Consider the following 17,444-nt stretch of genomic DNA (forward strand, 5'->3'; position numbering starts at 1 on the left):
GCTAATGTACTCAATGCTTTTTTTGTCTCTGTTTTCACTAACAAGGTCAGCTCCCAGACTGCTACGCTGGGCATCACAAAATGGGGAAGAGATAGAGGTGGTTAGGGACTATTTAGAAAAGCTGGACGTGCACAAGTCCATGGGGCCGGACGAGTTGCATCCGAGAGTGCTGAAGGAACTGGCGGCTGTGATTGCAGAGCCATTGGCCATTATCTTTGAAAACTCGTGGCGAACCGGGGAAGTCCCGGATGACTGGAAAAAGGCTAATGTAGTGCCAATCTTTAAAAAAGGGAAGAAGGAGGATCCTGGGAACTACAGGCCAGTCAGCCTCACTTCAGTCCCTGGAAAAATCATGGAGCAGGTCCTCAAAGAATCAATCCTGAAGCACTTGCATGAGAGGAAAGTGATCAGGAACAGCCAGCATGGATTCACCAAGGGAAGGTCATGCCTGACTAATCTAATCGCCTTTTATGATGAGATTACTGGTTCTGTGGATGAAGGGAAAGCAGTGGATGTATTGTTTCTTGACTTTAGCAAAGCTTTTGACACGGTCTCCCACAGTATTCTTGTCAGCAAGTTAAGGAAGTATGGGCTGGATGAATGCACTACAAGGTGGGTAGAAAGCTGGCTAGATTGTCGGGCTCAACGGGTAGTTATCAATGGCTCCATGTCTAGTTGGCAGCCGGTATCAAGTGGAGTGCCCCAAGGGTCGGTCCTGGGGCCGGTTTTGTTCAATATCTTCATAAATGATCTGGAGGATGATGTGGATTGCACTCTCAGCAAATTTGCGGATGATACTAAACTGGGAGGAGTGGTAGATACGCTGGAGGGGAGGGATAGGATACAGAAGGACCTAGACAAATTGGAGGATTGGGCCAAAAGAAATCTGATGAGGTTCAGTAAGGATAAGTGCAGGGTCCTGCACTTAGGACGGAAGAACCCAATGCACCGCTACAGACTAGGGACCGAATGGCTAGGCAGCAGTTCTGCGGAAAAGGACCTAGGGGTGACAGTGGACGAGAAGCTGGATATGAGTCAGCAGTGTGCCCTTGTTGCCAAGAAGGCCAATGGCATTTTGGGATGTATAAGTAGGGGCATAGCGAGCAGATCGAGGGACGTGATCGTTCCCCTCTATTCGACATTGGTGAGGCCTCATCTGGAGTACTGTGTCCAGTTTTGGGCCCCACACTTCAAGAAGGATGTGGATAAATTGGAGAGAGTCCAGCGAAGGGCAACAAAAATGATTAGGGGTCTGGAACACATGAGTTATGAGGAGAGGCTGAGGGAGCTGGGATTGTTTAGCCTGCAGAAGAGAAGAATGAGGGGGGATTTGATAGCTGCTTTCAACTACCTGAAAGGGGGTTCCAAAGAGGATGGCTCTAGACTGTTCTCAATGGTATCAGATGACAGAACGAGGAGTAATGGTCTCAAGCTGCAGTGGGGGAGGTTTAGATTGGATATTAGGAAAAACTTTTTCACTAAGAGGGTGGTGAAACACTGGAATGCGTTACCTAGGGAGGTGGTAGAATCTCCTTCCTTAGAGGTTTTTAAGGTCAGGCTTGACAAAGCCCTGGCTGGGATGATTTAACTGGGAATTGGTCCTGCTTCGAGCAGGGGGTTGGACTAGATGACCTTCTGGGGTCCCTTCCAACCCTTATATTCTATGATTCCCGTGGGCCCATTGGATAATCCGCCTATGCCAAGGTGCACATCTCTCGGGGGGGGGGGGGGTTCATGCCTATGTTGACCTACGTTTTAGGTGTAGACCAAGCCTGGGATGACAAGTGCTCTGGCAGCAGCCAGGGTCATCGATGCTGTTCACGAGTCTGATGGTGCTGGGCCAGCCTCTTTGGTTGTTGTACGGTCACTCCGCAACACTGGCTCCTCCCATTTGCTTTACTGGTATAAAAATGGTCTCAAAACATCAAAGAACCTCGGAAGGAATGACCCAAACTCTGGAAAGAGGGAGAAGGAAACTGGACCCCTCTGGCCTCAGACCCCCCAGGATCTGATGTGGCCAATAGCCCCTCCTCTTGCTCATACAACAAAACCTCTACTCACAATACCAAACCCAGCAACCATTCCAGACCTCCCATAACCGAGGAGCTTCTGGGGCCTTAGCCACACCGTGGCTGGAATGGAAGACAAACAGAAATCCCTGGAGAGAGCCAGGCCATAAGAAATACAGTTTATTAACAATAACAGACAAGCCTTTGGCAGCATGTCCATAGGGATGCGAACGCCACACCCCTCTCCCCATTGGCATGCAGGTGGTTTTAAAGATTAAGGCGTGGGATTTTCAAAGGAGTCACTGCAACACACAGCCCAGCTCATGATGGTAAGGCATAGTGGCCGGGGCATGCTGTGCATGGGGAGTTGTCTTCACTCTGGATCTACCCTGGTGTAACTGTGATCAGAATCTGGCCCAGGGGCTTTACATACTGTTTTACTTTTAATCCCAAATGATGGTGCTTGATCCAAAGCCAACAGTAAACCATACCCAGCTCTCAGCTAGCACTTCTCAAGCATAGATCTCAAAGCACTTTACAAAAGGGGTTAGTGCTATTACTCCTGTTTTACAGATGGGGAAACTGAGGCACAGCGAGCAGGAGGGACTTGCTCAAGGTCACCCAGCAGGCCACTGGCAGAGGCTGGCATAGAACCCAGGATCAGGCCCTACTGAGTGACATTTGTGGGGCAGTTTGCCACCAAGGTGACTGTAAAGAAAAGGTCCACATCTCCCTCCCACACATCCCTGGGTGAGGGTCACATGAGTGATCCATGAAATTCCCCTCCCCAAAGCAGCAGGAAAGTCCAGGCATTTTCCACTCCCCCAGGATCCTCCGGCCCCTGTGGTCTGGCATCCCTCCCCTGGCTGCACGAGGTAGGAGGAATTCCCTTGCATTAAGAACAGCTGCTGGTTCAGTTCATCCCAGCTTCCTGGCCCCGGAGGCCCCCATCTGGCCCTGGATCCATCTGCCTCGACGAGGCCCATCTCCGTGACGCTCGCTGAGCCTCCGTCACTCAGGGCTTCATCGAAAGCCCCTCGGCACAAATCGAAAGGCTCCCATTGACTCCAGCGGACTCAGCATCAGGCCTGGCCCCAAATTCCTGGGTAAGCGAAAGCCGCCCACTTGGCTGTGATGTAGCAGCCCCCCTCCCCCCCCCCCCGGCAGGCAAGCTGAGTTCATTGGGGGAGGTGCTGCCTTGCGCACGTGTGTGAGACACGCCAGGCTGTACAACGGAGCTAGTTACACATTGATGGGAGGGACTGAGACCTCGTTACACACATTTCAGCCTATTTACATAGTTACACTGTTAGACAGAGCTCCTCTCTCCAGACACCGGACATTACTACAGACAGCAGGGCTATCTACACGGGCAGGGGATGAACTGGGCAGACTAATTCTCCCAGGAACATTTCCCGTGGGCCCCTGCCTCCCCGCTCCAATCTCCCTTCTGGCTGGCATGTCCCTGCTCTCCCTAGGGAACAGTGTCGACCCCACTCCCGGGGCAACAGGGGGCAGAGGAAAGGGCCTGGTGGGGCCAGGAGTGCCTGTCCCCACAGACAGGCCGGAGCTGTGGAGTTCAGACCTAAATCTGAGCCCCCCCCTCCCCCAGTGTTGGGGTCTGGAGCTGGGCTGTTGTTTGGGCTCCCTGCATCTGAACCCCCATCACTGGCATGGACAGAAGGCAAGAGATTGCTCAGGGGCTGGTCCCCAGAATACATGAGAAAAAACATGAAATAGGAGCCTGCTGATTTTGGCTCATCACCTTCCTTGCTTCTGCTGGGCTGAGTCCCTCGTCATGGGGGCTGCCCCCAGTTCCCCTGCTCTGTGCGGAACAGCCCAGCCAGGGAGAGTACGGGAGCGTCATCACCCGTGCAAGGCGCAGAGTGAGGGGGGCAGAGGAGACATGGCCCAGACCCCCAGCAAGGGGAGCCAGCAGCAGGGTTGTGCGGGGGGTGGGAGGAGCTCTACCTTTCACTGGGGCAGGTTTCAGAAACCCCCCCACCCCTGCGTCCATTCATCCTCCTGGCCATGGTTGGTTCCCAACAGGCAGACGTGTCCCAGGAGCTGGGATGACCAGGACAACGTCCTGTAGCTGCTCCCGACAGAAGGGGCAAAGGCGGTTGCTGTGGAAGACCTGCTGGGCACAACAGTGGCAGAGGGTGCCATGGCCGCAGGGCTGCAGCAGGGCGTTGGCCTCGTGTGAGCAGCAAATGACACACTCCTCCGTGCAGCCTCCCGGGAGAGAGCTGTAATCCTGGCACGCCGGCGCTGGGGAGACAGGAGCGTGGCGTTAAAGGGGCAGGCGAGGCTTCCTCCCCTGAGCCCAACAAGAAATGTGCTGGGCTAATGTCCTGCCCGAGCCCACCCTTCCCATCCCTCGAGAGCTCCGGGGCGCTCGTGAGCTAGGACCAGAGATAGCTCCCCTCCACCTTGGAATGACCCCCCGACACTACCGCTGCGACGGCGGATTTGTAAGCAGTTTGTGGGCACGCCCTCAGCTGACCCCGGGACACAGCCTGTCCGAGGGCTGTCCCCTTTCGCAACCCGGCCGGCTGGGCATCAGTCCCAGCCGTGTCTCTGCACCTGCCACGCTTCCGACCCTGAGCCTGGGGCTGTGTCAGGTGACCCTCAGCGGTCAGTGGAGGTGAGGAAGCCCGTCTCTGCTGGGACTTCCAGAACGGACAGATGGGCCGTGCTCCCAGACAGCCAGAGCTCCTAGGGCTACCAGGGCCTTCTGTTCAGGAAGGCTGCCCACAGGCCGGGCACAGCACCCAGCAATGAGATCCTGGGCTGGCTGGACCATTGGGCTGAGCCACTCTGGCCATTCTCATGTATGTCGGGACACGGCCCTTCCCAGGTCGGCTCCATGCCCCAAGAGGAAATGGAGCAGAAGGAGCCGGTGGTAAGAGCCACCTTCAGCCACTGACCATGAAGCATGGCAGGATGCGATGGCCTGGGGACAGGGGCGGGCTCACCGACGCCTCCCCAGGGCCTCGTGGGATCTAGAAGAGGAAAACACAGAGTCCAGGATCAGCCTCAACGAATATAAACCTCTCTCGACGGACCCCAGAGGGAATGAGGGGACCAGAGGCCACCCTGCAACAGCCCCCTGAGCGGCCAGGCCAGGCCCTCCAGGGCAGGCGTCTGTGCCAAGCCCCAGAGGGTCAGGAAATCTGATCGCAGCTCCCAGGGAGATCGGTGTTCATGCAGTCCGGGGAATCCCCACCCTCTCCTCACACCCACCCTACCCCGAGAACCCCCACCACAGGCAGCAGATGGGAAATGGGCTGGGGTTAGCTACCGGGGCAAGGGTTCAGGGGGAGCTGGTCACATAGATCCTTCGGCCTTCTCTGAAATCCCCTGCAGTCAGGGGGTGTGAGGTGGGGCAGTGTGGGGAGCCCCCGCACTCAGTGGGTTTGCGATGGGGCAGTGTGGGCAGTCCCCACGGTCAGAGGGTGTGAGGTGGGGCAGTGTGGGCAGTCCCCGCGGTCAGAGGGTGTGAGGTGGGGCAGTGTGGGCAGCCCCCGCGGTCAGAGGGTGGAGGTGGGGCAGTGTGGGTGGCCCCCGCGGTCAGAGGGTGTGAGGTGGGGCAGTGTGGGCAGCCCCCGCACTCAGTGGGTGTGAGATGGGGCAGTGTGGGCAGTCCCCGCGGTCAGAGGGTGTGAGGTGGGGCAGTGTGGGCAGTCCCCGCGGTCAGAGGGTGTGAGGTGGGGCAGTGGGGGTGGCCCCCGCGGTCAGGGGGGTGTGAGGTGGGGCAGTGTGGGCAGCCCCCGCACTCAGTGGGTTTGAGATGGGGCAGTGTGGGCAGTCCCCGCGGTCAGAGGGTGTGAGGTGGGGCAGTGTGGGCAGCCCCCGCGGTCAAAGGGTGGAGGTGGGGCAGTGTGGGTGGCCCCCGCGGTCAGGGGGGTGTGAGGTGGGGCAGTGTGGGCAGCCCCCGCGGTCAGAGGGTTTGAGGTGGGGCAGTGTGGGCAGTCCCCGCGGTCAGAGGGTGTGAGGTGGGGCAGTGTGGGCGGCCCCCGCAGTCAGAGGGTGTGAGGTGGGGCAGTGTGGGGAGCCCCCGCACTCAGTGGGTTTGAGGTGGGGCAGTGTGGGCAGCCCCCGCGGTCAGAGGGTGTGAGGTGGGGCAGTGTGGGGAGCCCCCGCACTCAGTGGGTTTGAGGTGGGGCAGTGTGGGCGGCCCCCGCGGTCAGAGGGTGTGAGGTGGGGCAGTGTGGGCGGCCCCCGCGGTCAGAGGGTTTGAGGTGGGGCAGTGTGGGCAGCCCCCGCGGTCAGAGGGTGTGAGGTGGGGCAGTGTGGGGAGCCCCCGCACTCAGTGGGTTTGAGATGGGGCAGTGTGGGCAGTCCCCGTGGTCAGAGGGTGTGAGGTGGGGCAGTGTGGGTGGCCCCCGCGGTCAGGGGGGTGTGAGGTGGGGCAGTCGGGGCAGGGCATTCTGCCTCTCTATGCCCACACTCCAAAGGGCAGCGGTGCCTTGCAGAGCTCCCCTGTCCTAAGCCAAGCAGGGCAGCCAGCCATTGCCATGTCTGTCATCCCCTGGCTTCCCTCCCTGTGCTGCCGTGAATCCCCCGCCCAGTGGCCCCTGCAGCCCTGGCAGGCGGGAACGAAACATCTCCCAGGATGCGTGTGGACCGTGAGCCCACTGCCTCAGCCCCCCAGCGCTGCTGCACGCTCACCCAGAAGCTGGACCGCCTTGGTCTGCCCGTAGACATCAATGACGGCCCAGAGACAGCATCTCACGGGGACGTCCCTCAGCAGGCACATGCTCCGGGCCTCTTGCTGGCTGCAGAAGAAAACTCTGCCTCTCTGGTCCACCCAGAACGTGAGGATGGTGCCTTCCTCCACGCAATGGTCTGGCAGGACTGCAGCCCAGGTCTTCCCCTGCCTGACCAGGTCGGGGCACGCAAATGGCGGCAGGTGACGGGAGTCCAGCTTGGAGGGGTCCATGGCTGTGAAGCCCACTCTCAGCCCCCCGTGCCAACTGGCCTCCTTCTTCAAGATCTTCAGCGTCACCTGCTCGTGGAGCCGGATGGGCCGGTTGGTGAAGACGATGCCGTCATGGAAGCTGCTGGCCCGCTCAGCCACGTGGTGGAACTCATCCAGGAGGACCTGGGAGCCGTGGGTGAAGGGGTGGAAGAAGATGGGCTGGGAGGCGTCCCCGTCACTACTCTCCACGCCTGTGGAGGAAGGAATGCGCTAGTGATGCTTCGCGCAGCTGCTAGATGTTCGGTGCCCAGTCCTGCCGGGCCAAGCATCTGCAGCCCCATCTAACCAGTGCCCTCTGCCCCCTGCCACAGGCCCCCCAGGGTTGTGGGGAGAGTGCTGGAGAGTAGGCTCCAGTGTGACACCGTGGCCCCCCACTGACCGCAGTGGGGCTACGCCCACACAGTGTTTGCAGGGGGTCACAGGCACCTTGCCCTTCCCGGACTGTTAAATGGAGGGGGGTTCTGGCGAGATGGGGGAAGGGTCTGGGAGAGGCTGAGAACCCCTGAGAGCAGACCCCCCCCCCTTATCTGTAGAGACCGGCCTCCTCCCTGCGCTGCTCTGCTGCTGAACCGCAGGGCCCGTATCTTGCTCCCACCATCAAGTTCAGGGTAGACTTGGGCCCGTCTTCTTGTGGGGTTTCAAGAGCCTGACCCCAGCACTGTCTTCCCCAAGCCACCAAGCAGAAGGGACCATACCAAGAACTGGCTGATCTGCCCATGTCCAAACACCACCCACCGATGCCAGCAGGGTCCTCTGCCCTCAGGGACTACCCCCTCTTGAACCCACTCCCCATGTTCCTCCCCTCGCAGCCTTCTTCACCTTGATGCATCAGGGATCCCTAAGCATGCCACGAACGCAACACCATCTCCTGAGCACATGTCAGCTCAGTCCTGCCGTTCCTCATGCTGATACCTCGGTCCCCCTTAGCCCTACCCTGGAAGGGCCCCATCTCCTGGGTTCAGAGGCGAATTCAATCTCCTAGGCTGGAATTCCCTGTGTTGATCCGATCCTTTTCCCAGGCTGTTTATCCCGAGGAAGGAAAACCCATCTCCCTCCTGTGCACTATCTCTGTAGGCCAGCTGCAACCCTTGTTCCTCCTTGGCCAGGAGTCCTCTCTCTTGAGTCATAGATACTAATCATGGTGAGAGGGAAAACAACCTTGTGGCTTGTCTGAATTCACCGTGGATTTTACTTTGAGTCAGTGAGAAAGTGAAAGGTTGTCGCACTGGGACACTGTCAGGGTCATTCACCAGGAGAGGTTTGATTGCCTCACTGGGGAGGGTGACCAGACCTACCGATATTAGGGGCTTTGTCTTATACAGGCAACTGTGGCCTCTCCTCCCCCCAAAAAGAAAGTGTCCAGATTGAGCACCCTTGCTATCTGGCCAATCACGGGGTGCGACAGCTAATCACAACCCCAGGACGTATCTGCAGCCTGGTCTTGTGGCTCACGGGCTCCCCAGCGGCCAGCTGGCACACGAGCTATGTAAACAAATGCGGCTTCCTCCCCAGATGCTAAGCTGCCGGGAGGAGGCATGGGAGCAGGAAGAAAGATGTTACAGCTTTGCCTACACTATAGCCTGTGGTGGCTGAACTTATGTCCCCCAGGGGTGTGAATAACCCGCCCCCCCCCCCCGTGCGACGTACGTTGCACTGACCTAAGCACTCGTCTGCACAGTGCTGTGTTGGCGGGGGAGCGTCTCCTCCCACCGAACAGCGGCTGGAGGGTTAAGCTCACCGGAGAGCGCCCTCCCGTCGGCTTAGAGCAGCGCAGCTGCATGGTACAGCCGTGCCACTGTAAGCTCTAGGGTAGCCACAGCCTTAGGCTGGGGTCTTCAAAGGCCAAAGGGAATCGGGCACCAAAATCCCATCGGCTGTCAGTGGGAGCCGGGCCTTCTGAAAATCCCAGCCTTAGACACGACGGTGACGGGCGCCAAAGCGAACGCTAGCCAGACAGGCAGCCAAACGGTCTGTGATTTTGCCTGCTTCCCCACCCCCTAAAGATTCTGGCCCGTGCCCTGGTGAAAGAGCCCTCGAGCACTGCGGGTCTCAACCGGGAGGTCAGGGGGCCATGAGCATGTTTTGGGGGGTCCCCCAAAATAAATCCGAGAGCGTAGAAAAAATAAAAGCCGCTTCACCTCATGCTATTTGGACACATTGCTTTTTATTTAACCAGAGAGTGTGTTCATTTTCCTGAATGGTACACTGAAACCTATTGGCTTCAGCAGGGGGCAGCAAGCAGGGTAATTGGCCAGGTGTCCATGCCACAGGGGCCCTGCATGGCAGGGCTCGGGCTTCAGCCCCGGGTAGCCAGGCTCAGGCATATTAATATTTGAACACAATGTTCAGTTTTTTATTTTTGTACCTATGTTATCCTTTTCTTTTGTATATTATCCAGGAAGTTTTTGGAGAGTGTTGGGGAGAACTTCCTGGTGCAAGGGCTGAAGGAACCAACGAGGGGCCGTGCTCCTCTTGACTTACTGCTCACAAACAGGGAAGAATTGGAAGGGGAAGTAGACGTGGGTGGCAACCTGGGCAGCAGTGACCATGAGATGGTCGAGTTCAGGATCCTGACACAAGGAAGAAAGGAGAGCAGCAGAATATGGACCCTGGACTTCAGAAAAGCAGACTTTGACTCCCTCGGAAAACTGATGGGCAGGATCCCTGGGAGGCTAATATGAGGGGGAAAGGACTCCAGGAGAACTGGCTGTATTTTAAAGAATCCTTATTGAGGGCACAGGAACAAACCATCCCAATGTGCAGAAATAATAGCAAATATGGCAGGCGATCAGCTTGGCTTAACAGTGAAATCTTCAGGGAGCTTAAACACAAAAAGGAAGCTTACAAGAAGTGGAAACTTGAACAGATGACTAGGGAGGAGTATAAAGATATTGCTCGAGCCTGCAGGGGTGTAATCAGGAAGGCCAAAACACAACTGGAGTTGCAGCGAGCAAGGGATGTGAAGGGGAACAAGAAGAGTTTCTACAGATATGTTAGCAACAAGAAGAAGGTAAGGGAAAGTGTGGCTACAGAATGGGGCAGGCAACCCAGTGACAGATGATGTGGAAAAAGCTGAAGTACTCAATGCTTGTTTTGCCTCGGTCTTCACAGACAAGGTCAGCTCCCAGACTGCTGCACTGGGCAGCACAGCATGGGGAGGAGGGGACCAGCCCTCTGTGGTGCAAGAACAGGTTAAGGGCTATTTAGAAAAGCTGAACATGCACAAGTCCATGGGGCCAGATGCGCTGCATCTGAGGATGCTGAGGGAGTTGGCTGATGTGATTGCAGAGCCACTGGCCATTATCTTTGAAAACTCATGGCAATCAGAACAGGTCCCGGATGTTTGGAAAAAGGCTAATGTAGTGCCCATCTTTTAATAAAGGGAAGAAGGAGAATCTGGGGAACTACAGGCCAGTCAGCCTCACCTCAGTCACCGGAAAAATCATGGAGCATGTCCTCAGGGAATCCATTTTGAAGCACTTGGAGGAGAGGAAAGTAATCAGGAACAGTCAGCATGGATTCACCAAGGGCAAGTCATGCCTGACCAACCTGATTGCCTTCTATGATGAGATAACTGGCTCTGGAGATATGGAGAAATCGGTGTGGACGTGATATACCTTGACTTTAGCACAGCTTTTGACACAGTCTCCCACAGTGTTCTTGCCAGCAAGTTAAAGAAGTATGGGCTGGATGAATGGACAATAAGGTGGATAGAAAGCTGGCTGGATCATCGGGCTCAACGGGTAGTGATCAACAGCTCAAAGTCGAGTTGGCAGCCGGTACCAAGTGGAGTGCCCCAGGGGTCGGTCCTGGGGTCAGTTTTGTTCAACATCTTCATTAATGACCTGGAGAATGGCATGGATTGCACCCTCAGGAAGTTCGCGGATGACACATAGGTGGGGGGAGGGGAGGGACCAGAGTGACCTAGACAAATTGGAGGATTGGGCCAAAAGAAATCTGATGAGGTTCAACAAGGACAAGTGCAGAGTCCTGCACTTAGGACAGAAGAATCCCATGCACCGCTACAGACTAGGGTCCGAATGGCTCGGCAGCAGTTGTCACGGAGTGTGGGAGAGTCTGGGCCCTGCACCCGCCACTTCCTGCGATTCACCATGACTCTCAGCCAGCCAGTAAAACAGAAGGTTTATTAGACAACAGGAACAGTCTAAACCAGAGCTTGTAGGTACAGAAAACAGGACCCCTCAGTCAGGTCCATCTTGGGGGGTAGGGAGCCCAGGCCCTGGTTCTGGGCCTCCCTCCATTTCCCCAGCCAGCTCCAAACTAAGACCCCCTCCAGCCCCTCCTCTGGCCTTTGTCTCTTTCCCTGGGCAAGGAGGCCACCTGATCTCTTTGTTCTCCAAAATCTTCAGTTGTCACCTTGCAGGAGAGGGGCCCAGGTCCTTTAGTTGCCAGGAGACAGGGTGTCGGCCATTCTCTGTGCAGACAGCATCACACCTTCCCTCTAGGGCTCTGCAACAATCACACCCCCTTATCCCACCACCTAGATACTTAAGAAATGCCAAGGGGAAACTCAGGCCCACACACAGTATTCAGAGAAAACATTGAGAATGTTCCCACTTCGTCACAGCAGTTCTGCAGAAAAGGACCTGGGGATCACAGTGGATGAGAAGCTGGATATGAGTCAGCGGTCTGCCCTTGTTGCCAAGAAGGCCAATGGCATACTGGCTTTCATTAGTAGGAGCACTGCCAGCAGATCGAGGGACGTGATCGTTCCCCTCTATTCGGCACTGGTGAGGCCTCACCTGGAGTACTGCGTCCAGTTTTGGACCCCCCACTACAGAAGGGATGTGGCCAAATTGGAGAGAGTCCAGAGGAGGGCAACAAAAATGATCAGGGGGCTGGGGCCCATGACTTACGAGGGGAGGCTGAGGGAACTGGGGTTATTTGGTCTGCGGAAGAGAAGAATGAGGGGGGATTTGATAGCAGCCTTCAACTACCTAAAAGGGGGTTCCAGAGAGGACGGAGCTCGGCTGTTCTCAGTGGTAGCAGATGACAGAACGAGGAGCAATGGTCTCAAGTTGCAGTGAGGGAGGTTTAGGTTGGATATTAGGAAACACTATTTCACCAGGAGGGTGGTGAAGCACTGGAATGCGTTACCTAGGGAGGTGGTGGAATCTCCTTCCTTAGAGGTTTTTAAGGTCAGGCTTGACAAAGCCCTGGCTGGGATGATTTAGTTGGGGTTGGTCCTGCTCTGAGCAGGGGATTGGACTAGATACCTCCTGAGGTCCCTTCCAACCCTGATCTTCTATGACTCTATGATTATAGATGTGTGCGTGTGTTTAACTGTATAACTATCCATTTAATACAGCTGTTAATCCACTGGCTATGCAGAAAAACAGCTGTTGTGGCGGGGGGTGGGGGGGTATGGCGTTTTTATGGCATCTTGCAGGGGGGCCTCCGAACCCCTGCTCTAGAAGGAACAAGTCTCCTAGCCCCACCTTGCTCCAGCACCAGAGCCTGGCCTGGACTAGGCTGTGCTGGCAGGGTTGAGAGGGGACTGTAGTCTGTCTAGTGATTCCTTCTGGGGAGAAGGGAAGAGGAGAGAGGGATGAGGAAGAGTGAAACAGAGTGAGGGAAAGAGAGATAGCCAGGGCTTTATGCTATGGCCTGACAGTCTCCGCCCAACCCAGGGCACAAGTGAAATTAGTTTGGTACCTAAATGAGCACCTAAAGCAAGCACTGAAGACCCTATTTGTGTCATAAAAGCACCACACAGTGTGGCCATCCCTATGGTCTCGGACTGGTCAGCACAGAGGGGCATGCGCAGAAGGGGCTGCAGATCAGGGCTGAGGAGAGAGAGTGAGGGAGAATCGCTCTATCATGAGTGCAAGGTCTCTGCGGTAGGGAAAGGCTCATTCCTCAACGTGCCAGATCTTCAGCTGGTGTAAATCGGTGCCACTCCATCCATGTCACATTGTGCAAAAAGCACCTAGTGATTTAGGAGCCATTTTCAGAAGGGGCTTGGACAATTATGTCCCATTGACTTTCAGTGAAATTTAGGCTCCTAAGGGCCACATTTTTAACCACATTTAGGTGCCTAACATGCAAATAGGGGCCTTGTGAGATGTTCAAAAGTGCCGAGGCTCCCATCTCGCCTGAATTTCATTGAGAGCCAGGTGCTTTGTGAACCCCTGCAGGCGCTAAACTGCATCTATAGGGGCCTAAACCCCCTTGGAAATCTGACCTTAATTGACTCCACTGCTTCTGAAAATGGGACCGGCTCTCCAACATTGGCTAGGTGCTTTTTACAATGTTACCCATACCACCCCAGGTGCAGATCCGGCCTATGTCAGGGCTGCACAGCACACCGCATAATGAGCCCCCAAACCTGACCCTTTGCTGTGGGCCACGAGGAGTTGCTGTCACGTAGCGGCTGACGTTAGAGTAGCTCTCAGTGGTCTGGCTGGAAGGCCCATCTCCCACCTGGCCCCATGTGCTGGCCAATGTGAAATCTGTCAAATCGAAGGGCTTCCATGCCATTTCGGGCAATTCCTTCTGCCCGTAGCGAGGCCAAGGCCCCTGGGGCCTTTCCGAGGAAAGGCGGCCTTCGCCCACATGCACAGAACGCCTGTTTAGCCAGATTTCAGGGCTCCCCCCGGCTTCGCCCACTCAGGCGAGGGTGTGTGCCTAACGGTGCCTGGGCAGCTGGCTGCTCTTCTCCTTCCTCCAGTCTGGGCCCAGACTCCCTGCTCCTCTGCACAGTGTAATCCCCCCGGGAATGACTCTGGACTCACACCTCAGAGCAGGATCGGGCCCCTTGGCTTCACACCTGCCACCTCCTAGCTTTGCCCCCGGCTCCTTGGCCACACCTGCTTGGCAGCCCCCTCCTCCCTTCCCGTCAGATTCCTCCTTCCCCAGCCACCCCCCTCGGCCGGGGTCCACACCACCGACCACTGCCCGGGTTTGCACGGGGGCTGCGTACCTGTAAACTCCCTGATTGTTTGCTCAGGCCTAGATGGAGCTACTAGACGGTGGGCGTAACACTGATTGGAAAACCGTTCCCAGAGAGTAGTTCTCAGTGGTTCACAGTCATGCTGGAAGAGTGTAACGAGTGGGGTCCTGCCAGGGCCATTCCTAGCTATTCTGGGGCCCTACGCAGCCCCCATTGCGGGGGAGGGGGTGTGGGGCCACAGGCCTCCACGGGGTGGCAGGGTTGGCTTGGGGGGCATGGGGGAGCCACCCCCCAGCACTCCCAGGCGGCGTGGCTGGGGCCGGGTCCCTGCACTTCCCGCCGCCGGTGAGTGCAGGCCCAGCCCTGCTGCAGTTCTCAGGGGTGTGGGGGTGAAGCAGGGGCAGGGAGGGGTGGGAAGAGGCGGGGTGGGGGCAGAGCAGGGGCGGGGCTTTGGGCAAGGAGTGGAGCGGGAGCAGGGCTGGGGTGGAGCAGGGGCGGGGCCATGGGGAAGAGGCGGAGCTGGGTCTGGAGCAGCACGCAGGTGCGTAAGGCACCCGGAAATTTGGTGCCCCATATTTCCTGGTGCCCTACGCAGCTGCATACTTTGCGTATGGGTAGGAGGGCCCTGGGTCCCGCAGGGATCAGTTCTGGGTCCGGTTCTGTTCAATCTCTTCATCAGTGATTTAGATAATGGCATAGAACGTACGCTTGTAAAGCTTGCTGACGATACCAAGCTGGGAGGGGTTGCAAGTGCTTTGGAGAATAGATTATAATTCAAAATGAACTGGACAAACTGGAGAAATGAGCTGAAGTAAATAGGATGAATTTCAATAAGGACAAATGCAAAGTACTCCACTTGGGAAGGAGGAGGGAGAAAAATTGTTCTTCTTAACCTCTGAGGACAGGACAAGCAGCAATGGGCTTAAGTTGCAGTAAGGGCGGTTTAGGTTGGACATTAGGAAAAACTTCCCAAGGGTCAGGGTGGTTAAACCCTGGAATAAATGGCCCAGGGAGGTTGTGGAATCTCCATCACTGGGGATTGTTAAGAGCAGGTCGGACAAACCCCTGTCAGGGATGGTCTAGAGAATACTTAGCCCTGCCACGAATGCCGGGGACTGGACTAGACGACCTCTCGAGGTCCCTTCCAGCCCTGTGAGTCTAGGATTCTGTTCAAGCCAGTTTACAGTGCTCTGGGGAGGGAGTCATGGCTTCTCCACGCCCATCCTCAGGGTGAGCTACCTGTCTTGGGTATCGCTCTGCCCCCAGCACCACAGGACCTCAGCACCGCCCAGTCTGTGACACATCCATACACATGCGTGGGCGGCAGGGCAATGAGCCCCAGGTACTAACGGCAACCGAGGCACCAAGCCGCTAAGTGACTTGCCCGGGTCGCACATGGTGTCTGTGGCAGAGCACAGGATCAGCCAGCTCTTTTTGGAGGTGAGTTATTGCTCATTTACAGCCCGGGAGCTCCAGCCATCCCTTCCTCCACACGCTAGCTTGGCGAAGCCATCGCTTGCAGCCAAGGCTCAGCGGGGTTGGGGCGCAGCGGGACGGTGCACTGGCCCCTCGCTCTAGCTTAAAACCCTCAGCCCCTGGCCGCAAAGAAACCCTCAGCAATGTGAACCCAGCGTCACTGGACAACAGCTCTGGGAGCTCTGAGCTGCCCCATTCACCTCTGTGAGTGGTTAACTCAGAGGCACGGTGATGGTACGTTTCTCCACTGTCAACTCCTTCATCCCTCACGTAAGAGAGGAGCGGGAGGGTCGCAGATCTGTACATGGACAGACTGCCGCGGCAGGACACTGCGCAGGTCTGCTCCAGCGTGACAGTTTTGCTGTTTCTAGGCGTCAGGACTCCTGAGCGCTATTCCCAGCTCTGCCACTGACTTGCTGGTTGACCTTGGGCAAGTCACTTAGCCCACTGTCTCCATGTCTAAAATGGGCAATACACACAACTGCTTATTTCTCTCTGTCCTTCTGCAATGAGCTACGGCTACAGGCACACAGAGCTCAGCAACTCATATGTAATCTTCAGCGCCAGCCCCTGCTCCTGGAGCTAAAGCAGAGACTCCACCACCTGTAAGGAAAGGCAGGTGAAGGATGGTTTGTTGGTTCTAGCCTGGCAGTCCGGCTTCTGCTCTGCCACAGACTCCTAGGGTAAGTTACTTAGGTGCCTTCGTCCGCCTCAGAGGGGGTCAATTTGGGTAGATGCCAGCTTGCTGCTTACTAACTGGCTTGTGTGGCCCCCGCTGCACACCCTGAAAGTTCTCTGGTGTGTGTTACTCCAGCCCTGCAAACCGGGCTCTGTCGGCCTGCTTGAGCAGTGTCCATATGGGCCAGTCACACACGCACTCGAATTTACAGCGGACGAATGCAGCGGGCGGACAAACCTTTCGTCTCTCTGTGCTCGGTCCCTGCTCCAGCTCACCCCACAAGAGAGGATACCTGGGAGGTGCCCAGTTACTATGGTACGGGGGAGCAGATAAAGCCCGTCTACAAATAGCACCTGGCAGGCTGGGGCAGCCCCAGGATGTGATATGATCAGGGTATATCGCACATCCACTCTCCACAGCTCGATCCTTCCGCTGAGACAGGGCTGAACTCGGATCCCAAATGCTGGCATTTAGCTCAAGAGCCAGGTTGCAGTCTACACCTTGGCATTTCACCCATCACTTTCCATCCTCCGCCTGCCCATGCAGGTGCTCCCTTGCTGTACCGCGGGCAACTGCAGCCCTCTCCCCCCGGGGGACAGGACCGTGCAGTGTGTCCGGATCGTTCCCTCTTACCTTGCGGCCGGTTTAAACAGCTCCCCATTGCAGGCTGGGTGAGGCTTCTCTTCACGTGCTCAGGCAGCCCGGAAAGTCTGCTTCTGTCCTCTCACCTCCAGAGGGACCAGGAGCTCCTGCCATGCAGTGCCGGCCCTCATGCCTGCCAGACTCGTTTTTATACGAGCTGTGGGTGGTGATCATGTTACACCCCCAGTGAGTGAGCAACAGACACTCTCATTGTCACATGGTATGACTGGTTTTGCTTTGCGTATTTCCAATATTCATTTTAAACGGAACACCAGCTGGCTTCGTGCCCAGAGCTGACGGATGGCCAGGGGAGGAACAGTAAGGATTTTCCTGCCTCCAGCTGCACTCCAACCGCTGGGAGCTGATCTCACGGTGATCAGGATCCTGCTCCAGGGACTTTCCCCCCAGAAACGCAGGCAGCCTCGGAGATCAGGCTCTGCACTGGGGTTGTGCTCTGGAGCTTCTGGTGTCCACGTGCTGCAGGCAGGGGCACTACTGGTCACTTCTGGAGCAACCAGGACTAGCCCATAGCCTCCAGTCCATGGAAAAATCCCTGTGATGGCGGGGGGGGCTCTGCTTCTGCCTCTTTCCAGACAGGTAAACTATTGTGGGCGGGTTTATTTGGATATTAGGAAAAACTTTTTCACTAGGAGGGTGGTGAAACACTGGAATGCGTTACCTAGGGAGGGGGTGGAATCCCCTTCCTTAGAAGTTTTTAAGGTCAGGCTTGACAAAGCCCTG

At 56.5% G+C, this 17,444-nt stretch overlaps 1 protein-coding gene across 2 annotated transcripts; it reads right to left on the reverse strand.

Annotated features, from left to right (window-relative positions):
- Positions 1-2,178: 2,178 nt before the first annotated feature.
- NEURL3 (neuralized E3 ubiquitin protein ligase 3) lies at positions 2,179-17,126 on the reverse strand. 2 transcript variants are annotated; one of them, XM_048829419.2, is made up of 4 exons: positions 16,695-17,126; positions 6,684-7,184; positions 4,940-5,014; positions 2,179-4,280 (listed from the first exon to the last, which is right to left on the reverse strand). In XM_048829419.2, the coding sequence occupies exons 1-4, from the start codon at positions 16,720-16,722 to the stop codon at positions 4,027-4,029; spliced, it is 858 nt and encodes a 285-aa protein (XP_048685376.2). In that variant the 5' UTR covers positions 16,723-17,126; the 3' UTR covers positions 2,179-4,026. The 2 variants fall into 2 exon arrangements, with proteins under 2 accessions (XP_048685376.2, XP_074979549.1); XM_075123448.1 differs by lacking the exon at positions 16,695-17,126 and adding an exon at positions 7,813-8,065.
- Positions 17,127-17,444: the final 318 nt, after the last annotated feature.

This window comes from Caretta caretta, chromosome 26, assembly GCF_965140235.1.
Source record: "Caretta caretta isolate rCarCar2 chromosome 26, rCarCar1.hap1, whole genome shotgun sequence".
NCBI classification, from domain to species: domain Eukaryota; kingdom Metazoa; phylum Chordata; order Testudines; family Cheloniidae; genus Caretta; species Caretta caretta.

Bases quoted from the DNA above. Each gene is read 5' to 3' on its own strand.
- NEURL3 (XM_048829419.2), bottom strand. From the start codon at position 16,722: ATGGGGAGCTGTTTAAACCGGCCGCAAG. The intron at 7,185-16,694 runs GTAAGAGGGAAC...CTTCCTCCACAG, and splicing joins CTGTTTAAACCGGCCGCAAG to GCGTGGAGAGTAGTGACGGG. The intron at 5,015-6,683 runs GTGAGCGTGCAG...TTCCTCTTCTAG, and splicing joins CAAGGCGGTCCAGCTTCTGG to ATCCCACGAGGCCCTGGGGA.